This window comes from Phyllobates terribilis, unplaced genomic scaffold, assembly GCF_046119375.1.
Source record: "Phyllobates terribilis strain yellow unplaced genomic scaffold, ASM4611937v1 Scaffold_1__5_contigs__length_1240528914, whole genome shotgun sequence".
Taxonomy (NCBI): Eukaryota; Metazoa; Chordata; class Amphibia; order Anura; family Dendrobatidae; genus Phyllobates; species Phyllobates terribilis.
This window is the reverse complement of record NW_027362761.1, coordinates 1114073160-1114099805: the sequence shown is the minus strand read 5'-3', so window position 1 is coordinate 1114099805 and position 26646 is coordinate 1114073160. Positions and strand designations below refer to the sequence as shown.

General features: G+C 47.3%; 1 protein-coding gene across 2 annotated transcripts in view; it reads left to right on the top strand.

The window, feature by feature from the left end:
- The first annotated feature begins 772 nt into the window (after positions 1-772).
- Positions 773-26646, top strand: part of STIM2 (stromal interaction molecule 2) — a 112851-nt gene continuing 86977 nt past the window's right edge. For both annotated transcript variants that reach the window (XM_073646391.1, XM_073646382.1), the window contains exon 1: positions 773-1130. In XM_073646391.1, the coding sequence (XP_073502492.1) occupies positions 908-1130 (223 nt within the window). In that variant the 5' untranslated portion in view covers positions 773-907. The remainder of the gene's footprint in view (positions 1131-26646) is intronic.

Below are 26646 nucleotides of genomic sequence, written 5' to 3'. Positions count from 1 at the left end.
GAGGTACTGTGACTGGCACTGATGTGGAGGTACTGTGACTATCCTGGAATGTGGGGCACAGTGACTGGCACTGATGTGGAGGTACTGTGACTGGCACTGATGTGGAGGTACTGTGACTATCCTGGAATGTGGGGCACAGTGACTGACACTGATGTGGAGGTACTGTGACTATCCTGGAATGTGGGGCAAAGTGACGGGCACTGATGTGGAGGCACTGTGACTATCCTGGAATGTGGGGCACAGTGACTGGCACTGATGTGGAGGTACTGTGACTATCCTGGAATGTGGGGCACAGTGACTGGCACTGATGTGGAGGTACTGGGACTGGTTACCTCAAGCAGGCACTGCCTGGCAGTGGTGTGAGGGCACTGCCGCTGCTCCGTGCACCTCTCTCTCACCCCCAGTGCTTGCGGTTTGTGTAAAGTCCCGGTACAAGAACTTCTCAGTCTTTGAGGGTTTAGTTTCAGGTTGGAGCCGCCCATGTTTCCTCTCACACCTCTCCTCCTCCCCCTGCTATTACTCAACCGCAGGAGCGTCACATCAGCGCTGCCGCCCCCGACCTCCAGCTCCAGTGACTGAGGCAATGGCAGAGTTCTCTGGCTGGCAGCCTCAGTAGCCCCGCCCTTTGCCCCAGTAACCCCGCCTCTTTCAGCTAGCTCTTCCAACGCCCTTCAGCCAAGCAGTCAGTAACTCGTATAAGCCCCGCCCACTCCCAGTGAGCGCCCCTCCTATGTATTTGCATTCTAACATCATGCTCCCCGCCCACATACTGCGGTGTCCCCGCCCCTCCTGCTGACGTGTGTGTGGGCGCGTTCGTGTGGGAAAGCCAGGAGTACGAGCGCGGTGCTGGCAGCGGCGGCGGGTGTGCGTGTGTGAGAGCGGAGTTGTTCCCGGTGCTCGAGATGTGATGACCCAAGCGGCGGCTACACGGGCTGCAGTCATGAGGAGCTGGGATGCGGCAGGCAGGAGGAAGCTGCATGGGGCTGCTCCCGGGGCTTGGAGGCAGTTTCCCGGTGTGTGCCTGGCGCTGCTCATCGCTGTCCTGCTGCTGCTGCCCCCGGCCTCGGTGTGCACGCTGTGTGAGGCGGACGGTGCGCGGAGGAGGCGGGATACCCCGGAGCTGCTGGCAGGTGAGCGGGCCGGCTTCCTCCTCTGTAGTCGGGGTCGGAGCCTCCTTTCTGGGCAGGGAGCAGGTGCTGATGGTGGGAGGGCAGGAGCCTGGCACAGCCCTGTGTGGTGGTCCCAGACTGGCAGTGCCCTCCAGACCCTCCATTACCTGTATCCCAGCGATGGGCCGGACTTTCCTCGTGTTGGGGGCCTGGTCTGTGGGGGCTTCCTGCTGCCCCCAATCCAGTGGGGACCCCAGAACTGGTTCTATGTGCAGGGTATGGGCCCTGGTGGGCTGTAGGTCCAGCTCTGCCGCGGTCAATGGGGCGATTGAATCTTTTAGTCACAGAGAACTATAGGAGATCGGATACTACAGATGTGCGCCCACTATGGGGACCCCAATATGGGGTCTGGTAGCGTCTTCTCCCCTGGAACCGTATATTTATGCGATGGAGACTAGTATCTCCAGTTTTGGGCAGATTTTGTCACCAATCAGATTGATTTGACAGAGGATGACATTGGTGATTGCCCCCTCAGACTTTTTTCTCATGGTCGCCCTATATCGGGCTGATGCCGCCATTGTGATTGGACAAGAATCGTCCTGACGGATTTCCTAGGATGTTTATAGAGAAACAGATTTAAGTTGCTGTTAGTTGGATTGGACAGAAATCTGTAAGAGTGGCTCAGCTATGCCAGAGATAGATGTGGACATAATGGCGTCTGACCCCGCACATAGACAGCTGTGAGTAGTTCACATATACGGGACCTCGGGGAGGCTGACCCCCAATGTCCTCTGGGCCGAGGGGACGTGACCTCATATATACGGGACCTCGGGGGGCTGACCCCAATGTCCTCCTGGCCGAGGGGACGTGACCCCACATTATAGTGTGAGTGGCCCATTTTCGGTTATCTGTCCTCATGCACATGGGGTAAAGTGGATCCCACAAGGGTAGTGGTGGTATCTGTCCTCAATATATACACCTGTGAGTATTTGACCCCTATATATATGCGGGGAGGAAAGGGCTGCAACACCAATGTGCCCAAAGCCTAGATCAGGCACCTGTCTCCAATACACACACATCTGGAATGAATATCTGCCCCTACGTACCCCGGGCCCTTGTTGGTATGTGACCCTGCCACCAGCCATGTCCATGTGGCGTCCGCCGATGGTGCGAGTCTGTGTACTGTGCTCCCCCGGGTAAAATCATTAATCCCCCTCCCCCCCCAATCCTAATGATCCCCCCCCCCCCCCCCCCCTCCCCGATGTGGCCGTCTTTATTTTTACTAATGTGCCATGGGAGCACTAATAGGACGAGGCTGCTATGTTTGGGCCGGTGTAATGGAATCTCCTGTACAGATCAGATTTTAATGCTCTCCCTCCTAATAAAGGTGCATTCGGTGGTCTCCTGATCATCAGGGGGCCGTGGCGCTGTGAGTGCGGCATGGCTCTTCTGCCCCCGCTCAGTATTTCTGATTTTCTTGCTCTTCCTGGAAACCTCCTGCTGTATTAATGGATTTTCCCATTTTTTCTCCTTGATGATTGAACGATGCAGCGTCTGTGTTATTAGGCTGCACCTCGATGGCAGAACGTCTGTAGGGGACACTGCATAGAGGAACGCAGCAGCATTGCGGTATTCAGCAAACTGCTGCACATACTGAGTGCTGGAGCGGCATACGAGAGGGAGGGGATGGATGATGGGGGCTCCCTGACAGCCGAGCGGGTGTTCCCAGGCTCCCTGTGTGCAGGATTCCTCCTTCTTAGGCATCCCCTTTGTCATCGGTGCTGTAATTGTCAGCATCCTCCTGGTGGAATGAGGAAGAAGCAGGCGGAGAGACAGAGGCGAATGATTAGGTTTCACAGGGAAAGTGCTGAGCGTCTGGACCCGGCGCTGCCATCCGCCATGGGAAAATGGGATTACCTGCAGGGTATTTGCTCACGGCTTCTGACAGTTTACATATAGAAGCCATGTACGTAAATATTTGAGCCACTTTGTAAATATATCGCATTACCTATGCGGTGCTAATCTTCAGGTGCAGCCTGGATTATGCTGCAGAGCTGCATTCTCAATTCTGCCAAAAATTTGCCCAAAAGCGACCCTAGATTTATCTCCTGCTTAAGTGGCTACAGAGGGCTTGCGCTTTGCTCAGTGTAGGAAATGTATCAGGCGTCGTTCACACAGTGCAGCCAAAGGTAGACCGTAAAAAAATAAATGTCAAGGTGTTTTCCTATTTGTTGGATCCAGTGTGGGTTTTGGAAAATGTTAAGTGTCTTATGGGGGTAATCCAGCTCTACTCACTTCGGGAGGTGAGTTGGGACTCGCATTTGTGAGTTGAAGGTATCGTGCACACATGCCAGCAGGTGTCTGTAGATGTGATGGCACAGGGCCCCGCTCGATTCCCTATGTGCCAGTGATTACCCCTATATGCCGGCCGTACGTTTCACACAGCTATGGGCCAAATACGCAATCCCTCATGATTGTCTCTTCCCCTCACATATACATGGATGCTCATTGTAGCCGAGAGTGCATGTGTCCTGCACGGGGAGAGGGAAGTCAGCCAGCGTTAGACACCTGCCAGCGACTTTTCTTCCTAAGAACAAAAAGGTTAGGTCTCTTGTAATGGAAATGCTCAATCTGTTTTTCCCCAAAATCTATTAGGGAAAAGTAGGGCCCCCTTACGCTATGGTCAGGGTCACACAATACATGGTGGTCTCTGCTGAGCACTGCACCAGGGTTTCCATTGGGGTTTCCAAAAACAGCCATTCAGTGTTGTGAGGCCGATAGGACCCAAAGTGGCTGTATGGACATTGTACCGGGACGGAGGCCATATGGAGTCCAGATGACTGTATGGCCGTTGTACCGGGACGGAGGCCGTATGGAGTCCAGATGACTGTATGGCCGTTGTACCGGGACGGAGGCTGAATGGAGTCCAGGTGACTGTATAGCCGTTGTACCGGGACGGAGGCCGAATGGAGTCCAGGTGACTGTATGGCCGTTGTACCGGGACGGAGGCCGTATGGAGTCCAAGTGACTGTATGGCCGTTGTACCGGGACGGAGGCTGTATGGAGTCCAGGTGACTGTATGGCCGTTGTACCGGGACGGAGGCCGTATGGAGTCCAGGTGACTGTATGGCCGTTGTACCGGGACGGAGGCCGTATGGAGTCCAGGTGACTGTATGGCCGTTGTACCGGGACGGAGGCCGTATGGAGTCCAGGTGACTGTATGGCCGTTGTACCGGGACGGAGGCCGTATGGAGTCCAGGTGACTGTATGGCCGTTGTACCGGGACGGAGGCCGTATGGAGTCCAGGTGACTGTATGGCCGTTGTACCGGGACGGAGGCCGTATGGAGTCCAGGTGACTGTATGGCCGTTGTACCGGGACGGAGGCCGTATGGAGTCCAGGTGACTGTATGGCCGTTGTACCGGGACGGAGGCCGTATGGAGTCCAGGTGACTGTATGGCCGTTGTACCGGGACGGAGGCCGTATGGAGTCCAGGTGACTGCATGGCCGTTGTACCGGGACGGAGGCCGTATGGAGTCCAGGTGACTGCATGGCCGTTGTACCGGGACGGAGGCCGTATGGAGTCCAGGTGACTGCATGGCCGTTGTACCGGGACGGAGGCCGTATGGAGTCCAGGTGACTGCATGGCCGTTGTACCGGGACGGAGGCCGTATGGAGTCCAGGTGACTGCATGGCCGTTGTACCGGGACGGAGGCCGTATGGAGTCCAGGTGACTGCATGGCCGTTGTACCGGGACGGAGGCCGTATGGAGTCTAGGTGACTGCATGGCCGTTGTACCGGGACGGAGGCCGTATGGAGTCTAGGTGACTGTATGGCCGTTGTACCGGGACGGAGGCCGTATGGAGTCTAGGTGACTGTATGGCCGTTGTACCGGGACGGAGGCCGTATGGAGTCCAGGTGACTGTATGGCCGTTGTACCGGGACGGAGGCCGTATGGAATCCAGGTGACTGTATGGCCGTTGTACCGGGACGGAGGCCGTATGGAGTCCAGGTGACTGTATGGCCGTTGTACCGGGACGGAGGCTGTATGGAGTCCAGGTGACTGTATGGCCGTTGTACCGGGACGGAGGCCGTATGGAGTCCAGGTGACTGTCGGCCTCATAGTAAATGGTTCTCGTGGTTTAGTAAATGGTTCTCGTGGTTTTCAATGAAAATCCTGTTTTTCCAGGATTGCAGTGTACACCCTGTGTGCTTACAGTGAGTGCTGTATATATGAAGCTGCCTTTAGGCGGTCTGCGTGCCCCTAATATCGCCAGGTTCAGCCGGCAGTTATCGAAGGTGTATCTCCAGCTTTTGCAACTTGTCTGAGTATATTTTCTGCTCCTGTTTTCAGTACCGTCCAGTAGAATTGTGATTGCAGCTCTGGCCTACAATATGGACTGTAGCTAGATCAGTTAGAAGAGAAGTAATCTTTTTACAAAGTTTCACAACTTTACACTGTAGTTAAGTTTACGCATATTCTATAAAGCTATCGGCTAAAGGGCATCGTACCTGGCATGTCACTGGACGATCTCTCGGCTTTCAACACCTGCAAATCTCTTGATACGAGTAGCTATTTCTGCGTTCTGCATGAGCAATGGATTGAGCCCACACATTGAGTGACGTCCTATAAAGCAGCCAGTCCAGTGCTTGTTTCTGCACAAGGCAACTATAATCGGCTTTGTGTTTGGGAATGACGGATTACTCTTTTAATCTAAAAATTGACACTAAATTTTGTGTTTCCTGTTTCAAATGTCATATTGATCAGCCAGATCGTCTCTGGGAGTCATCGGACCGGTGCCTGAAAACTCTAGAGGAACTGAAAAACTTTTTAAAGTTTTCCTGGTGTTCCTGACCCAGGAGCAGAAAGCTTGGTAAACCCTGGCCCCTCCGTCTACGATTAACCTCTGACCCATGTATTTCTTACTGATTTCTGTGGCCGAGCATGGAAGATATCGACAGTAGCAATGATTCTGCTAGAAATCACCAGGATGGGTTACCAGAGTATCTCAATAATCAATACCAATCATTACATCAGGATCTGCAGGACCCTCAGTATTTCTAAGCCTTCAGTGTCATGGCTCCCCATGTTCTTGCTGGACGGTGAGGACACCACACTTATTTGGTTAGCAGGTCCTAATTTGATAAACTTTAAAATACAACTTCTCTTGAGTGATCCATAAAATGTTCAAGAAAAGTTTTTGTTTTTAAAGTTTGTGAAATTGGGACCTATTAACCCAAATTGAGTGTATGCACGCTTTACCAAAAAGGAAGTTACAGGAAATGAGTGGTTAATGGTTGTGGCTTATAGGGGAACATCTACTACCTCTTAGTGAGAGACTCTTAGGCCACGGCCCCACTATCAGTATTTGGTCAGTATTCGGTCAGTATTTTTTCTCAGGGGTGGGAGCCAAAACCAGGTGAGGAACAATCAGAGAAAAGGTATAATAGAAAGAAGAACACCAATTCTGCATTTATCACCCACTCCTGAGAAAAAATACTGACCGAATACGGATAGTGAGGTCGTGGCCTTACACTGAAACACTTGTTTTTTTCTTCCATGGTTATGTGGTTTTTAATGGCCATGAAAGGGGTTGTATGTATCATCTTCATTCTTTGTCCTGGCCTCCTGCTTGCTTTCAGTTCCAGTTCACACCTGCAGCAAAGTGGCACATCTACTCTGAGCTCTGCTCTCCCCCATGCTGCAAGCAGAGGAAGCTTTGTCTCTGCAGGGTGGGAGAAGTGCATGGACTCTGACTTTGGAAGATCCAGCCAAGATTCAGAGAGCTGCGCTTACAAGCTCTATAGTAAACAGCTTGCCTAGGACACCGGCCACCTCTGCACAGCTATTATCAGTGGCTGCAGCCTTGACTATTTTGTCAGAGCGGATGTTCTCTCTAACTGTATACTGATGGGCTGCAGCGGTCGCATTACACAACACTGTCATGTGACCCCCTGGGAATATCGCTGCTTACATAGCTGGAACAGCGCCCTCTGTGCAGCTGGGAATATACATTGTTTTTATTTAAAATGGGCCTTGAAGTGGTTGACCAGGGGTTGATCAATAGTGGACAGTGCCAAGTATAAAACACAGTGGGGCCATATCTGAGTAATACGGTGCTGTACATGAGTCCCATGGGGCAACACAAGGCTAGGGGGCACGGAGCCATACAAGCCTGGTGCACAGAAGTGCTGAGACTGACGACCGCACTGCTAGTGCTGATGGGAATGAGATCTGCATCATTCTGCACTTTCTGTATTACCGGTAATTTTTTTCCCCCTTTATTGCTGGTCTTTTTACTTTCATGGTCACTATTCGTTTCCACAGTTTTCGGCATCATGCAGATGTCTGCATTGTGGAGCATTGGGCCTTCACTGTACTTGCACCTGCAGTTTCTTTTTTATTTAGCCAATTAAACGACTTGTACGGCGCTCAACAAGGAGATTGGAGGCAGCGCCCGTCCTACAGGTAGCGGAGGCCTTATGATCCGCACTAAGGAGCTCTGCTACCTCTGTGCACAGGGCTCTGCTACCTCTGTGCACAGGGCTCTGCTGCATTTAGCATGTCACACATTACTGAAGTGAAGTGGCCTTCACAGTCTCTGCTGCACAGGAAGTCGCAGCTAAAATCTTCTCCCCTCCCCCATATATAATACATTCCTGTACTGGATGTCAGTCGGATTTCGTTCCGATCTTATTCTTCCCTCATATTTACCATATGGAGCTTTTTATTTAAGCAAAATGCTCAAATTGGACCAAAACAAACCAATGTAGGAGCAGAACAGTCACTTATCTTACTTCTGAGACTGGACAGTTCTTGGAGAAGGGACGAGGGTAAGTGAAGGTGTAAAATTTGCTGTTCTCCATTATTTTGTCCATGGACTCACTAGATAGGGGAGTATAATTATCCCTTTGTGTACAATATTGACAGCAGCGTAAATGCAAAATGAAGATTTCTTGCAGTTCCGATAGGGGGTCCCAACGGATGACGTGCTCCCCACTCCCTGCATTGTGCTGGCGGCTGGAGCAGGCCCCTGGGTGGCCACCATACTGATCACTTGGATTAGTTTGATGAATCTGCCCCATTACTATAGATATATAGTATATTGTGCATTTGGGCTTTCTTGGCTCCTGAAGTCCTGAGCAGAGGGAACATTGACTGCGGCACCTCCGACAATTACTGACGTTTACATGGAAGGGTCTCCTTGTTCTCGGGGCTTGTCCTTTGTGCGGTCTGACCTCCGGAAAGGAAGGCGACGTCCTGCTTTTCACAGTCACCGAGTCTTTCCAAGGTTGGACCTGTGACAAGGACGTGAGCGCTTGTGATGGCATCACTTATCTGGAGCCATTCGTCACAAAGACCCCAAACCTTCAATCTGGAGCAAATGTTTGATGTGAAGGTTAAGATTTCCCTATTCCTTTGTCAATGATTGGAGCGAGGACCAAGGAAATCTATAATATGACTTTATACGTTTTCCCCCTGGGGTTTGGTCCCTTTTCTCTGTAGTTTACGTGCAGTGTATACTGTTGGTTTTACAAAGCTTTGAAGGGAACCTTTCTGCAAAAGCCAAACTGAGGGCGGCATGATTCACAGTCATAGGCACCATTGCAGCCTGGTATGTTCTTCTCTGAAATGCCCAAGCGGTTTAGAAAAAAAACTATGGTGGAGAAGCCAGCGGGGACAAGTAGGGAGATCCGAGACGAGACTAGTCCGGTGCTGCCCCCTGGTCGGCTTCTCACCACACTGCCCTGATCACTGGTCTCTCTCATGTCTGTTCTTAGGCAGAGACCTGTCAATCAACTGGAGCGGGGTGTGGAGAAGCCTGCCGGCGGTGGTGCCTGACCACTCTCATCTCTCCCTATAGTCCCCAGCACATACGTGGCTGTAATCTTGGTTTGGGCAGCATGAATTGTATGATCGTTTTCCTTTAATCATGGTTGGCCACCGCTACTACATATTTAGTCCCAATTCTCATACTCTGTAGCTTACAATACACTCTTTAAATTGACTAGTTGTTCTTCATTGGTATTCTGCCAGCACTATATGAGCTAGAACTTCCTTTCCCTCACTTCTCAGCATGTGCTGCACCTGCCATTGTCCAATGTCTTGCCCACTGTGAACTAAAAGCAGCCTCTCTGTTTTGCCGGTAAGCAGTAATCCATTTCGTTGTCTCTCGCCTTGTCTTAGGCTAAGGCTATGTTCACATGTCCAGTAATCCATTGACAATAAAGTTGTTGTGCAGACACCCCTTTTTTATCCTCCTGAAAAAACTGATTTCAACTGGATGTTTTTTTTTTCTTTTTTACATTGAAGTCTATGGAAAACGGATCCATTAAGTAGCCTTCTGTTTTTCTCCCATTTGACAAAAGGATGTGTTTTTTTGCTTACCAGGGGCTGGGGCTGTTGTAATCAGCGGTGATCAGGTCTCTGCAGCCTCCGGTTATAAACTAATGTTCTCATTCATTGACAGTAAGCAGATGTATATTGGAAAGTTGTAGATCTCCTTCCTGTAAGGACAAAGTATATTCACCGCTTTAATAGCTGAGAGAAGTTACCGGCCGCATTATAGGGGGTCACCTTCTATTAAGGTGTAATTGTGCTGCAATAATCCATAGCGATTTTCCTAATTGATCTCTTGGTTTGTATCCAAGAATTACAGACTGGAGGAAGGATTAAAGTCATGGAGTTCGCCAAAAGAACATCTGCCTTTCGGAGAATATTTGTGAAAAGTCATGGGAAAGTTAGAAAGTATGTACGGTAATTAACACGCTCCCGAAAGACGGGAAAACACAACGGATAAGGTTGTTGGGTGACAGAAGTGTGTTGTCAGATAGTCCCCGGCGCCAGGTCCAGTAGGACCACTTGTGCTTGGCCTGTACTGGACAAACTGGGGTTAGATATTGATAGTGTCACTTTAAGGCTCGGACTACACAGTGAAATTTAGATGGTGGCGTTGCATCGTGACATCGCAACTAATTATTTCCTATGGTGTCACATTGCGATATGTCGGCTGCAACAGTCACAAATGTTGCAAATTGTTGGGTTTTCTGTCCATGGTTGCGTGTACTACAGGACCCTCTTGCCACAGACTTCAATGGAAGTTGCCTGAGGCTTCTTTTAAAGAAAAATTTCAGCTCTAAAATAGTTGCACAAAAGCAGTTAAAGTTGCTCAAACCATAACGCGAACACGTCCCCCAGAAGCTCATATTGGTGCACTAATGCAAATTAAAAAAGAGTTATCTGTTACACAAAAAAAATTGCAGAGATCTGAAGTGCCAGTCATGGGAAATCTAGCATAGAAGTCATATGCAAATCAGGCTGAAGGTGCACGGAGGGCGTGTCACTGCACGTGGACATCTTCCTCCAGATGACACGCCCCCAGTGCACTCAGCCTGATTTTTATTTGGCTTCTACACTAGATTTCTATTGGCTGGAAAATCGGATCCTTATAAGAAAGGTTTGGATTGGAGGAGGAGCGCATATGCAGCCATACCACTACTTCCACTGTAAAAAAGGGCAGACAGCTTCCCAATAAGCAGAAAAATCTCCAAATTTTATGTGGCGGATGAGATATAAATTTGCTTGGCCCTTTAAGGGATTAAAAAGGGCCTGATTTAGTTAATGCATAAGAACAATTGTGGATCAAGTCTTAGTACGTTGACAGGAGGAATACACAGTACAATGTGGGAATGAGCGTGTCAGATTGTGTGGGAAGCACACCACTGACGGAGAACGATGGCAAACAGGTTTAAAGGGGGTGTCCACTTAAAATATCTGTCTCTCTGTCTCTCTGTATCTATATGTCTCTCTGTATCGCTATCTCCATCTCTGTAGAACTTCGGCGTCTATGGCTGCTCCTTCTCTTGCATGTTGTAGTCACGTGTGTGTTTCTGGGGTTGGCATAACCCTTTTATTGCACTATTTCCAGGAGCAGCGCACTGATTTCACAGAGAAGACGTGTACTGGCTAAGAGAAGCACGTTGAGATTGCTGACTGATTCCCTTTGAGTTTCTTGGGTTTCCTGTATTTACTTTTACTAAAAATAAGTGTTCATGTAAAGAATGAGTGTCCGTGTTTGTGCAAACGAGCCAACCTGGGGATGGGGGAATCTGCCATTATGGGAGAAAATAGACCGGAATGAGGTGGAAATGGGATCAGGAAAAGCTTCACAAGCTACTGTTTGTATGCCGGTCCGCACTTCGTCTTTTGAGAGTCCTCGTCCTGCGTTTCCTCTGTCCTGGCCAGTGTGCAAGAAACAAACTGAGGCTTCATTCACTCGGCAGTGTTTTCCTCCGGATCTCTGTTACCTGACTTTTAGCAAGAATGGTGAGAATGGCATCTGAGGGCACAGGACACTGTTCAGTGTCATATAAGCCTAGTAGAATTAACCCTGAGCTGGAAGGATGGCTACATTTAAGAGTTAATGTCGAATATTTGCAATCGCCCTCCCTTCCTTAGAAGAATGTCTTGGCGCAGCCACTTCCTTAGACCCCACCATTTGTTGTACTTGACAGCTGACTTTCACTTAGCAGCCAGGACATTCTTACAGTTTTTGATCCAGATAAAGCTCCAAACTTTCAGGAAGATTATCGGGGATGCCTTGACCCCGCAAACTGTACACTTAGAGCAGTGGGAGTAAGAATTTGATGGAAACGAGATATAAAGTAGGAAAAGACTTATGTAACTTGCTGAAAGACTTCTTGGTTACAAGGTGATAGAAAAGTTTATGGGCACTATGGACCAATCGCAAAGCCCATGCTTGCTGATTTCTTCCACTAAAGAGGATGGTCAGTGCTTACCAAAATGACTCTCCCTCTAATAATCAAGAGCTTAGTGCCAGGTTTGCCTTCATAGAAGTCCTGGTTCCCATCTCTGGAGTCTCACTTCTTGGCCCAATTGAGGGCCATGACAGGCTAAGAGCCTTGGAATGGTATGCTGCTTCTTTTTCTGGTAGCCTAGTATCATGGGGAATGATCCAGCATAACCGGGAGGAGTCTAATGGCTTCAGTTCTCTACTGGGTTGAGGATCAGATGCTGAAGGCCTCGGCGGGGTGGTGGGGCGCCGAGCTGAAGGCCTCGGCGGGGTGGTGGGACGCCGAGCTGAAGGCTTTGCATAGAGTTCGAGGAGGTCTATGGCAATCAGTGGAGCTCCTTGTGGTGTCCAAATACTTTTCCTGATATTACTTATTTATAATAAAATTGTCAGGGTGATACATAAAGCCTTCACACTGAATGTCATTGTTTTCAGTGCCCCTGAAAAGGAATGTGCTTGCATTGGTAACTGTTCATAATTGAGCATATGCCATTTGTACACTTTTTGCAAGAGCATAAGACGCAGTCGTCCTCCCGTCATATAACAAGTGGCAGTAATATTCTATATACTGCGGTGCACCCACACAGCAGAGCGGTGTATGACTTATCAGGCAGAGTAGGTGAATAAATGTTGTTTTCTGCCAGTGTATGCGGCACAGATGAAGGCCTCTTTGCCTGCTCGCCCGCTGTCCTCGGGATCACCCACCTCTTCTGGTTTTTAAAGTGATAAATGTATCGGTGTCTCATCCTCTAGTTCTGCTCCGTGTCTGATATGGCCCTCGTGGTGCGATCGGTTATGTAACATTACAATATTTCAGATGATTATGTTACTATAACTCAGTCGGACTCACTTTAATAACTGCTGATTATCCCCGGAAAACTGATTCATGTCCTGGAAATATACATTTTCTGCCCTGTATCAGCGGCTGTTGCTTGTTTGCTCTGATTTCGGTCTGATTTTCATTTTCAGCTCGTTGGGATCAGTTCACTATCTCTATAGTGTTCCCCCCCCAAAAAAAGTTCATAAAACACAGAAACATGATAGATCTTATTAAAGATGCAAAGGGATCCATTATGCTTTTATCTGTAATGAATCACACAGGAGAGGGATGATGTCCAGACGCTGCACACAAGAGCAGCGCACATCAGGGCAGTGTTTAGAGCTGTCAGTAGGGGTCTTAGCAGCAAGACCCCCTCTGATCGGAGGCAATTATTTTGGATTGTTGTTTTTTTTTTTATTTAATATTTCTATTTTATTCAACCTGAAGTTTCTCCAGAACAAGGACTCCCAGAAAGGTGTATGTGTGGGCGCGGGCATGTGTGTATTTTTCTATTCTATTTTATGGGAGTTTTAAAAACAGCTGAGTGTGCAATTTTTTTTTTAATCCCTTACTCTGCACACTTGTCTACCCGATGCTGAGCACAGTGGAAGGGGCATATTGCCCAGTTGTATGCTTTTGCGCCTTCCTTTTGTGAAATTAAGGGGGATCATGGCACCAAACCCATGTGACATGTTAAAATTTTTATCCGGTAATGTTTCTCCTTGTGGAGAGTGACATGCCAGGCGTGGCATGTCAGAGTGAAGAGACTTATAGGCAATGCAATGCTCCACTGTGAAATTAAATATGCAAATTGCCTCTTCAGAGGGTAAGAGGACTTGAACTCTAGGACCACCTATTGACTTTTAGGATTGCTACTTCCAATATCAACCCCTTAACGAGCCTTGCCATATGACTTGGCAAAATGCCAAACCAGAATAAAATGGCAGTAACTCTTAAGAGTTATCCAGCCAAAAGCTATCAGGATAGTTGCTAAATATATGAACAGTTGGAGTCCGATTACTGGGGCACCTACTGATCATGAAATCGAGGGTCCCATGTGAATGAAGCGCTATTGGGCCGGTGTGACCACTGCTCTCTCCTATGGATGCACAGCAGAGATAGCGTGCATGTGTGACCACTGATCCCATACACAGTGACTACAGTGGGGTACTACTTCATTCACACCAGAGACCGGGCACCCCTGTTCTTGTGATCAACAGGGTCCCAGCAGTGAGGTCCCACTGATAATGTCAGAGCACCTGTTATAAGTTATTCATTCATTAATGGAAGATATAACGTGGGGAGAATGGCTGTAAAGATATGAAATGACTTAGTCTTACCAGAGTTACTCGTCAATTAACCATTGTGAGCAGAAACCTTCAGCTTTGCTGTTTGCTGTGGTATCCTGGCTTGGCGTGCAGCACTAGATACAAGCCAAGTGTTTGGTTGTGTTCTGCAGCGAGATGACTTGTGATGAGTAAGCTCTGTCAGGGAATGCGTGCCATCTGCTTGTCCCATTAAGACTGACTATTGGCACAGCACGTTTCACAATGTTTCATATCCTATAACAGTTGGTAAAAGCTAAAGCTGCTCCTCATATTGTGTTTTTTTTTTTTTTTTCAACTCGCATATCGAAAGTTCTTAAAGGGAACCTGTCGGGACAGTATTACTGCTGAAACTAGCGCCCTGACTGTAGAGGTCCCAGCGCAACAATAACAATTGTACCAGTTTTGTAGTAATCCGATGTGCTATCGATGGGAAATTGACCTTTAAAGCCACATGCAGAATAGTCTGGATGTGCATTGGGGGCGTGTTGATGCAGTGACACGCCTCCAGTGCACTTCCAGGCTCATTTGAATGTGACTTTAAAGCTTGATTTCTCAGCTAGATGCTAGAAGATAAGTATCATTGTTATTGTTCTACTTCCTATACAGCCCCCACAGTGATGTGATTAGTAAAAATCTCCCTTTTAAAAATTGTGTGAAGTTTTGGGAAATTTTGTAGCCACTTCTTTCACCAGAACTTCTCACCACCACTTTATCATGTTGGTCCATTTGCAGGCTTTAGCTGGTAATATGGAGTGCTACTAATGCCTTTGGACACACGTCATGTGTGGATGACACATTATTAGTATCGGAGTAATCTGACCAACTAGGACCTTACACCGACTCCTACACTTAAGTTTGATAACGATAGTTCAAAGATCCGGTACGTAGCAAATACTTTTCCCGGTCTCTAGTTCTGCTAAATGTTCTCTGAATTTGGCTTTTCTTGTCCTACGATCCTGGAAAACTGTTTCACAAAACTTCTCTTCTTAACGAGCTGCTTCACCCCCCAAGATTACTTAAATGCAGACCTAATTGCTTAAAGAGATAATCTCCATTCCTATAAGTCTCTAGATGCAAGCATGATGGTCTTCTCGAGGTGAAGTGGTGCTCACTAGACCTCTCACCCATCCAACCAATACCTTACTCGGCACTGATGATTGGCAAGAACCACAAAACATCTGTTTGCAGGTGAAGGTCTTTCTCTTTTTAGAGAAGATTTTGGTTTTGTTAATGTCCTAAGTCATATGCCAAGGCTCGTTAAAGGGTCTTACATTGTCTAATAGGGTAGCTACCTCCTGTAGCTGGAAGCAGTGAGCCAGCTTTCTTCCTCTGGGAGAAGGACTTTTTAGCATCCCTAGAATCATTTTTTCATGGGGAAATTTGCTCTGTACATAGGTCCCTGACTTAAGCCATGTTATTATTAATTAATGGCCTTCAGTTCGATCTCGAGCCATGGCGTTTTGACGGATAAACAAACTGTAGGAAGATCAATTTTGTGCAAGCCAAGATAGGACCACCAGGGTCTTCTCCGCTGTTATCTTGACAGTATCAAGCCGTCAGGTGGCTGGTCTTCCCTTCATCTTTTTCCTTCTATTCTTCTGACCATGATGTCCTTCTCCAGTGACTGCTCTCTATGTATGATGTGTCCAAAGTAGGCAAGTCGTAGCTTGGCGATCCTTACTTCGAGTGACATGTTTAGCTTGATTTGTTCCAAAATTGATACAACAGAAATCGCCAAAAAATGTACGAGCTGTGTCTTCATTGCCAGTGAAATGTTCCTCGATTTGAAGATCTTGCTAAGTGACTGCATTGTTTTGCCCATAGCTATTCTTCTATTGACTTCCGGAGTCGTCACTACATCTTGAGTTATCATTGATCTGAGTAGGTTGAAGCCCTTTACAACTTCCAGTTTGTCACTGTCCATCTCAGATGTGTCCCGGTCGTACCTGGCAGTAGTCAATATTGTCGTCTTTGTGTTGCGTAGCAGCCCCATGCTCGATCTCTCCATCTTGACATGTACATGAGCTCGTAATTCTTTAATTACACTCTTGGTCCATCATCGTCAGCTCTAGTAGTAAATAAATGTGTGTAATGAAGTTAGTATTGCGGCTCCTGTCTGGTCCGAGCAGCTTTGTACAGAGAACACACATAATTTAGCTGTGATTGATGCCTAAGCAAGTGATATCATCCCGATAACTGTCTCTAATCTCATTTGATGACGACCTACAATTTCTGAATTCAATCACTCAGCATCCTCTTGGACAGCATCATTATTGCAATTTGTCTGCCCTCCTCCCTCTATAGCATTCATGTACTGCTTTGTAGTAGGGCATCCTAGATACTGTTCCCCTAATGGCTTTAAGGATTATTAACTGTGCATGGGAAGGATTGCTTTGTGTAAGCTTGTCTGATAGGATGAGGTCTTCACCCATTATTGGGATTCACAAAATAAGTAATTGTTTAAGTGTTTTACCTCCTGCTAGAGCTGGATTCACAGTAACACTGCTCAGCACTGCTTTGATTTCTTCCATACTGCTGCTGCTTCTGAACACGTGCTGCATAGACAGGAGAGCAGGAATCCCTCATGTCTGTCTTGGAGATGACATAGACGCCAGTCTCCAACAACTTGCACAAAAACAATTGAAAATTTGAGAGAGCCTGCAGGTTGCAAGTGGGAAAAATTTAGGATACGAGTCATATGACCGGAAAAAGTGTTATTCCTCACTTACTGAAATGACCGCTCTAGAGGATCATAGCGGAGCACACATGGCAGCACATATCTCTGTACTTAAAGTGGATGTCCAGGACCATTTTAGTGACTGCTGACATCACGCTAATTGACAGCCGGCTCCATGTAGTTAAGCAGCGGGGAGCCCACTGTCAAGTCAGCATGACGTCGACAGATTAGAAGCCACTGCTTTGTCGACGTGACGTCGGCGGGAGTCGTCTGGAGATGGGTGCCGGACACAACAGGCAGGTCGTTAGCAACAACCAGCCTGTTAGTTCTTTGGCCCATAGTGAAAAAATGTAATGGTCCTGGATAACCCCTTTACATGTACATTAAATCACTCTACATGGATTTGCTATACATGTGTAGTAGAACATATCCCACCATGCGAATCTCATCGATTTCTGGGACTCCGTTGTTGTCAGGGGAAAGGTGGTCACAATTCTGATGCACACGACTGTGCCCCATCCTAGAAACGGATGTTGGGACCTGCATGCACGATACATTTATGGCCTATCCTGTGGATATACCAATGTATGAAATGGGAATAGACCTTTAAAGTGGTTGTCATCTTTTGGGGACAAATTATTATTTTTTCTATATATACTTAGATTCATGTATATCAGGCGAAAAATCACTTTTCCAGTTGGCTGTCATTAAAAATGTAGCACTGTTTTTTTCTTTTATCTTCCTGCATGCTCAACTTTGGTGTGGTCTGTGATCGGCTTTTCTGCAGCCAATAACCAATTGTATAGCCTATAGAAAGTAAATGGCACTTTTTTTTTTGTTTAATGAAACTCATTTTGTAAAAACGATTTTCAGTCCAAAATAGATAAATTTAGGGAAAAAAAATTGTCCCCAAAGATGGACAATCCTTTTAAGCCAAATGACTTAATGCTGTTTTCCTTTGACTCGACTCAACAGTAAAATGGTCTTTGTTGCCCATAGCAACCAATCAGAGCGCATCTTTAATTTGGAAACAGGTTTTGTTAAATTGAAAGCTGCTCTGTGATTGGTTGCTATGGGCAACAAAAAGCCGTTTTCAAAAATTGTGCCTGGATGGATTTTTAGGGCATTTAGGCCTCTGTGTGTTGTCGGGAGGCCTAGTAATGTCTGGTGGCACATTTCTAGGCTCTCTGCTTGGGGTGGATGAGAAGTTTTCACACAGGCTTCCTCTATTGTGTCAGGCCAGGCAGGAAGCGGAGTATCTGTATATAGATGTGTGGCCGTATACGCTCTCTATAGGGGCACTGAGCTCGCACTTGCAGGATATTGTAACTTGATCATTCGCTAGTTTTTTTTTTTCTTCAACACAGAGCTGCAGGGTAAGGTGGGATTACACAAGGCTGAAAGGAGCAGGAGCCATGTTGTCTTTTCACCAAACCCATGTCACAGTGTATCAAAAGGGCTTGAGCCTTGCTTTATAAAGGGTTGTAACTGGGGGCCCATGGCTGTATGATGGGTGAGGGTCTGGCCTCTGACACCTCAATCAATCTTGAGAATGAAATGGTCTTGAGAGCGGCGGAGAACTGGGGGAGGTGTTGTACAGGGGCGTCAGCATTGTGGGTGCACTCTGGAGACCCCAGTGTCTGGAGACCCCAGTATCTGGAGACCCCCAAGTATTAAAGACTCTTGAAGGATTGCTGGTCCTGGTGTAGACTTTGCATTGGGGCTTCACGTGACGCCACCGTTAAATATTTAGTCCCACTTTTTTGGCCTTAGTTTTGGCGCACCATCTCATTGTAGGCCATGCCCCATTCCAGTGAAGCCTTACCCATAACTACACATACACAAGTCATATGTTTGTTGCCTTTAAATCAGTAGATAATGAACGCTTATAGGACCGCTCGTCCCGATTATCAGCCTGCTGGCGATCACTCGACGAACCAGCAGAACACTTGTTCTTTTGGTGATTAGGTCGTTGATGCTGGCAAAACAATAATCAGCAGCACATCGGCCCGTGTAAACAGGAGGCTGCCTAGTCCATGATCCTGTATGGGGAGAGGATGATCATATTAATGATTGACCTGTTCCCATCATTGATAATCGGCCTGCTCTGGTGCATTGACAGGCCAAAAGTGGGGAATCTAAACGCACTATTTGTGCACACGTTGTGTTTTTGTCACGTTTATTCTCTGCAGTTTGGTCACAAAGCCTGAAGAATTTCCTAGCACCAGCAAAGTGAGTGAATAAGATTCCTGTAGTCTCATGCACACTCTGCGTATTTTTTCCTTGCAGATTCAATGCAATTTTTTTCAATATTTTTACTGCAGGTTGACACGTTGCTTATTCTTTCTTTGCAGATTTCTATCTGCAAGATGTCAATTCTTTCAGCCTTTTTACTGCAGATTTTCAAATTCATCAAATACGCACTTATTTTCTGGTTTGTTTTTCCTGCCAACACATCAGTATTTGCAGCAGATTTTTCTGTTGCAAATACTAAACGTGTGCATATACCAAAGACTTTGTGACCGTGATGATGCACTCAGAATTGTATGTCTTGCCCCATACATTTATCCCATAAAAGCTTATAGGCACTGTACAATATACATCTATGTGCAGAAATTGGCTCGGACTGTCCACCCAATCTGTAAATTCTGCTGCCAATGTGACTGTTACCTGTCAGATTATGATTATGGTTTCCGAGACGTGTAAAGTGTTGGCACATACTGTTGCTGGGGCAGGATCCATGGAGCACCAATGTCTATCTGGTGGGATGAGCTGGTTCTTCCTTCCCACTGTATATTTCCCATAGATGTGCATGGGGTCTTACTATACTCTTCTGCAGTGCTAAGTGCGCACTACTTGTTCTTGGCCGAATGGTGAAGAAAAGTTGAACTTGATGGACCTAGGTCTCTCTTCAACCTATGTAACTATGAATGTATACATCAGGAAAAGCTCCCCACCCACTTTTCATATGTTAATGTTTCTACTGGAAACCATGATGGCCCTGGTTGAAAATTTTCACGTTACAAATTTTTTTTTTAACCAACTTTACAAGGAGTCAGTCCAAGCACAGGCACTCGGTGCACTCTCGGCGTGGCCAAAAAGTTCAGTGCACCTTCCCACTTACTTGTTTTCAATCTACCTCTTCCCCTCTCTTCTTTGACAGCTCTGGCTTTATAGAGCCAGAAAAGGGCAGAGATAATGGGAAAACAAGTAGGTGAGAATGAGGACTGAGATGTTTGGCCACACCAAGGGTGCACCGAGCGCTTGTGCTTGGTTTGATCAGCTATTCGGTGCTGACAGACTCCCTTTAACCTTCTTTTAGGGAGCAGCGCGTCCTTCAGTTTTCTGAAAAGTTCTTTAAGAACTCTGCTTGTTGACAAGGTAATGTACCATCAGCTCAACACATGGGAACACCTGCCAGGCATCGGTGTCCTTCATTATAGTAGGGATAGGTCCTGTCTTCCCTAATGTTTTTCTTTGTACAGGTGCAGCTGACAGTTCACATAGACCATGATGTTGGTGGTGAACTATAATGTGCAAATTGTTTCTTCAGAGAGGAAAAGGACTAGAATTCTAGTGCCACCTATTGGAATAATAATAATAATCTTTTTATTTATATAGTGCCAACATATTCTGCAGCGCTTTACAATTCAGACAATTTACAGACATCATCATTGCTGTCCGCACTGGGGCTCACAATCTACATTCCCTTATCAGTATGTCTTTTGGAGTGTGGGAGCAAACCGGAGAACCCGGAGGAAACCCACGCAAACACGGGGAGAACATACAAACTTCTTGCAGATGTCGTCCTTGGTGGGATTTGAACCCAGGACCCCAGTGCTGCAAGGCTGCAGTGCTAACCACTGAGCCACCGTGCTGATAAGCAGCAACCTAAAAGTTAATATTGACCTTTTAACGAGACTTCCAAACCAGAATCTCCATTTGCAGAAACTGTGTTTCAGTGTACTGCACCTCATCAGTGCAAAGTATGAGATCTGGTTTAGCTGGGTGAGAGGAGTCTGACCGGGATCCAAGGGGTAAAGTTTATTCTTGTGGAGAGTAACATGCCAAGCCTTGCAAGTCTCGCTAAAGGGTCACTATTGACTTGTAGGATTGCTACTTCCAATAGAGGTGGCACTAGAGTTCTAGTCCTCTTTCTAAAGAGGCAATTTGCGTTTCAATTTCCCAGAGGAGCATTGCAAGGCTTATAAGCCCTCCTCACATTGGCATGCCAGGCTAGGCGTGTCACTTTCCATAACAAGAAATATTACCCCTTGGATCCCGAACTATAATGTGTAATACACTAAGTTGTGTTAAAGCGTTAAATCTGGATTTTTCTTCCAGTTCTCATGTTGAAATCTGTGGTGAAAATCCTCTGCAACCTCGTGTGACATGGATCCACTCTAAGACAGGGGCTACATAGCAATTTTAGCAAATCTGAAAGTCACAAAAATTCCAATTGGTTCTATTTTTTATTTTTTTTCTGCTGCGTTTTAGAGTGATCGCTGGCCGAGTGACCTGCGTTGCAGCTAAAACCTTGCAGCCGCAGCCTAACTGTTATCACCTTCCAGTTTCCTTCTCGGCAGCTGATGCCCAGTTGTGAACCTGTTGTTGGATCATAAGTACCAGCAGGATATAGTCAGATAACATTTTTTTTTTTGGATGGAAATCATTGAAAATAGGGTAAAGATGAGTTTTTTTTTACTTTCTTTGGCTACCCGGCTACACGAACTGAACAGCGTTCTTACGCTTTGCATCGCTGTGCTTCCTTTCATGGTTTTGGAGACCTGCGCTGCTTGGCATCGGGGCCGTGTGTTTCTGCAACGGGTGTCTGGTTCTGCAGAATAATGTGTTCATTATGTATGGGATGATAATGCGAGAGTGAATTCCTTCATATCTAATTGTTGTGGTTAATGGGAGTCGTTCATGGGCATAAAATGTGCCTGAGACTGGCAGCAGAAGCTGGCAATACTCATCGCCTAGTTTTATACTCCTGTCCCCACAGCACCCTAAAAAGGGCCAAAATCGTAGTGTAAATAATGGATCTAATGCTTATTTTAAAAACTGGTCACATTTTGATTACCTGTCTTGTAAGGTTAGAGTTCTCCAGATTCTGTGCTCCTGCCATCTGTCCATGTATCACAGAGACCCGACCCCGAGAGGATTATCACTAATGTAATATACTGTAGCTATGATAATGTAGGTCAGTGTCTTGTGTCTTGTCCATCTTTAGTTCTTCCTTATGGGCATCTGTACAGATTAGTAACATTTATTGATATCTAGATCTTTGCTGTCAAAGCATAATTGTCCTGTAACGAGAACCAGTCAGCAGGATTTAGCACTATAAGGTAAAGTCATGGCCATAATGGCGCTGTGATGCTGATTAATTTGATACCTGCTCTGAAGGAAACCGATCAGTGGTTGTTGAATAATCCTCCTCTAAAGTTTTGTTCTCGTGACGTCTTCTGTGCGTTGGCCCTAGGGGGTAGGGTCTTCTGTGTGTCGGGAGGCTGCCCTAGGGGGTAGGGTCTCCTGTGCGTCAGGGGGTGGCCCTAGGGGGGTAGGGGTCTTCTATGCATCAGGGGCGGCCCTAGGGGGTAGGGGTCTTCTGTGCCTCACGGGCGGTCCTATGGGGGTAGGGTCTTCTGCGCCTCGCCGGCGGCCCTAGGTGGTAGGGTTCTTCTGTGCCTCGGGAGCGGGCCTAGGGGGTAGGGTTCTTTTGTGCCTCGGAGGCGGCACTAGGGAGTAGGGTCTTCTGTGCGTCAGGGTGGACCTATGGGGTAGGGTTATTCTGCTACTCTGTCCATCTACCAGCCTCCTATTTCTTTTGCATGTCACTAATTATTCAGCCTCCTTTTCCAATTTGCGCACCACCGCCAATCATTGATGTGGGCGGCGCATGCGCAGTGTGATTGTACAGCCGCTCTTCAATACAATGTCACTGGAGGCGACGGATGCGCAGATTTGAGATTTTGGCTTAATCAAGAAGTCATTGAGCTGAAATCTTGAACTGCGCCTGCTCCATTTTATTGGAATTTCAAAAACGAGACAGGTAACTGAATTATTAGTGATCTGTAAAAGAAACACAGGGGGCCGGTGGAGGAGCGGAGAATCAGAAGACCCTATGCCCGCCCCGATAAACAAAGACCCTACACCCTAGACTTGGACCCTAGGCCTGTCCGAATGCACAGAAGACCCTCCCCCCCCCCCTCCCCTAGGTCCGCCCCGATGCACAGAAGACGTCATTACAACAACACTTTAGAGGATGATTATTCAACGACGACTGATCGGATTCCTTCACAGCAGCTGTCAGATTCATCTGCATCACAGCGCCATTATGGCTATGGCTTTACTTTATAGTGCTAAATTCTGCTGACTGGTTCTCTTTAACAGAATACTTGTAGAAAATCTGCCCCTTTTCACAACAAATTAACATGCTTTTTATGCACATACCAGCCTAATATGTTCAGGATCTGTTCTGATTCTCATGCGCTGTCACTTTTTTTTTTTTTTCAATTGGGTGGTTCCTGTTCATCAGAGTCCTGCCAGAATCATAGGTGCTGGAACTTCTTGACCTTCATTTCCCAGCATGCATTGCTCCAACTATTTTCTATTGACTTGCTTGTCTTGAACGAAGTCTTCTCCAAGCTTTGTTGCAACATGGTCAACCCATTGACTGTAATTGATGCTGTCCGTTATTAATGACTCCTTTAGAAGACTGTACAAATCAGTCATATATTTCTATGAGGCTGTCATGCTCAGTTTGGGAGACCCGTTGATCTCGGACTGATTCGCACCGATGTCTGAATGCGCCTTATCATTGTAATCAACAGGAGAAATAAATTTTTTTTTAACCAGTGACTGATTAAACACTGTTGACCCGCTGATGAAACACTGACAATCAGATCAGTGTTTTTGTGTGTGATTCAAATCGTGGATGTGTGAATGAGGTCTTATTCTGCGGATTTTACCCCTTTTGATTAAGGTGACATTTCCGGCAAAATATGCGACAAATTAAGGAACACATGCAGAGTTGAAAATTTGTACATGTGAATGTAGTCTAAAAATGAGACTAATTTAGCAGGTAATTTTCACTAATTCCTTTCGGAGTGCAGAGACAGTCTCTATGGAGGGGACTTGTGGTGGTGGTGGCTCATTATTGCCCCCCAGTTTACTTCCAGATGATCAATGTTGCAATTTCATGCCATCTGATAGAAGCCAGCGCTCCTCACTGTTGTCTATGAATGTGCGCTCATTATACTGTGTCCCTCTGACAAATCCCTTCGCTTTCTTGTGACACATAATCCTGAGAACTGGCCCCGAGAAACAGTTTCAAAGAATCTTGGCAAAGGCCGATAAGATAATGAGCGTTTGTACTCCATGGTTTGTAGTGTACCTAGCTGCTAATGGGCTGGGAAAGCCAGCACCTGGAAACCTGCGGAAACGTTATATACATTAGTCTAAAGGTCGTCCCAGACAAATATCTTGTATAACACTGGTGGCGTCATCTATCGTATGCACTTTTGGGGCCTACACATACCCTTGATGTACAAGCTCCTGACACATCCCAAATAGTTCTCCATTTCTTGCCCTTCTGTGGTCCATGATGGAGTTTTGTGCGGACTACCAGTTGTTAGGAGTATCAGCCATGTGTCATCAGGCTGACAAACCCTCAGTGACCATCAGGATTGATCAGTGGCCAGATTAGAAAACCAAAGATGTCTATTAAAAATAAAATACATTTTGTTCTTTTGTGCCTCGGGGGCGGCCCTAGGGGGTAGGGTCCTTCTGTGCTTCGGGGGCGGCCCTAGGGGTAGGGTCCTTCTGTGCGTCGGGGGCGGCCCTAGGGGGTAGGGTCCTTCTGTGCGTCGGGGGCGGCCCTAGGGGGTAGGGTCCTTCTGTGCGTCGGGGGCGGCCCTAGGGGGTAGGGTCCTTCTGTGCGTCGGGGGCGGCCCTAGGGGGTAGGGTCCTTCTGTGCGTCGGGGGCGGCCCTAGGGGGTAGGGTCCTTCTGTGCGTCGGGGGCGGCCCTAGGGGGTAGGGTCCTTCTGTGCGTCGGGGGCGGCCCTAGGGGGTAGGGTCCTTCTGTGCGTCGGGGGCGGCCCTAGGGGGTAGGGTCCTTCTGTGCGTCGGGGGCGGCCCTAGGGGGTAGGGTCCTTCTGTGCGTCGGGGGCGGCCCTAGGGGGTAGGGGGCGTCGGGGGCGGCCCTAGGGTCCTTCTGTGCGTCGGGGGCGGCCCTAGGGGGTAGGGGGCGTCGGGGGCGGCCCTAGGGGGTAGGGGGCGGCCCTAGGGGGTAGGGTTATTCTGCTACTCTGTCCATCTACCAGCCTCCTATTTCTTTTGCATGTCCCTAATTATTCAGCCTCCTTTTCCAATTTCCGCACCGCCGGCTATCATTGATGTGGGCGGCGCATGCGCAGTGTTATTGTACAGCCGCTTTTCAATACAATGTCGCTGGAGGCGACTGATGCGCAGATTGAGATTTCGGCTTAATCAAGAAGTCATTGAGCTGAAATCTCGAACTGCGCCTGCTCCATTTTATTGGAATTTCAAAAACGAGACAGGTTACTGAATTATTAGTGATCTGTAAAAGAAACACAGGGAGCCGGTGGAGGAGCGGAGAATCAGAAGACCCTAAGCCCGCCCCAATAAACAGAAGACCCTACACCCTAGGCCTGGACCCTAGGGCTGCCCGAATGCACAGAAGATAATCTCTGGCTGATAAAACACTGATTTTATTGAAACCGCAAAATGCAAGCCTAGTAAGTGAGACACTGCTGGAATCCGGGTCTCTGCCCTTAGATTGTGCTGCTTTGATTTCATAGCAAAAATCTGCTGACACATTCCTTTTAACTCTCTTCAACCTGAAGAGTGCGTCCTCTCTATTGCCACCCTACGCAATGTCCTAGCGTGACCAGATAACAAGCCAAGGAACATGACTAGGGATATTTATCCAAACCAGATTCTCCTCTAAAAGTCCCCCACCTGCAGGCCTCACGTCCGGGCTTCTCGCCCCTCGCGTGTATAAGAGGAGCTCGGCCATCCCTCTGTTCTTCCTGGTTTGGGCTGTGAATGGGTTGATTCTTCCACTTGTGAGCGTTCAGTATTTCTACCATTAGCTATAGGAAGGTGAGCTGAGGTGACCTCGTCCCGTCACCCCCCATGTGTCTCCATTAACATTTTGCTGGTTGGCAGTAACAGGAGAAGTTTCTGGATCAGTTCTTTGTTGCATGTCCAGGTCACCGTATATTTCCCAGCATGGAAGTGACTTTTGACTGATTTTGTTATTGTAATGTAACGTAACAAGACATTTAATAATCGACTGGAAGGTCCAAGCTCCGTGATTTATTTTTTACTTTTAGCTTGAAGTTCCCATCGTACTGGCTAAATGCTGCTGTACAACCTTCCTTTTGTTACCTGAATCTGTTTAGTCTATACATCATGATCTTTTCTACTGATTTTTATGACAAATCGATTAATCCCATTCCCCTCCATATTTAACCATTGTGGAGAGGGTGCGGGTGTATGCTGCGGGCGCAGGACATGAGTCTGCTCGGCGCAGGACATGAGTCTGCTCGGCGCAGGGCTGGTGCCGGGCTGTCTTATTCAGCCGCCTTATGCCTATAACAGCAAAGACCGGGACTATCCCCAATCACGGCTTTTTAACAACGTGATTGCTGCTCTCAATCTGACAGTGACAATTAAAGAATAATTGTCGTTTTATTATTTACAAAGTTGCTTACCTTCACTTGTACTCCCACCTTATCAGAGAAATCTGCTTCTTCCTCCTCCTGGACTGATCTTTCAGTCTCAAAATTCTCAATTCATGGGTAAAATCAGTCTTCAGTGAACACAGACTTTCCCATTACTGAGAGAGATGGCAGTTGGTGCTTATAAAGTT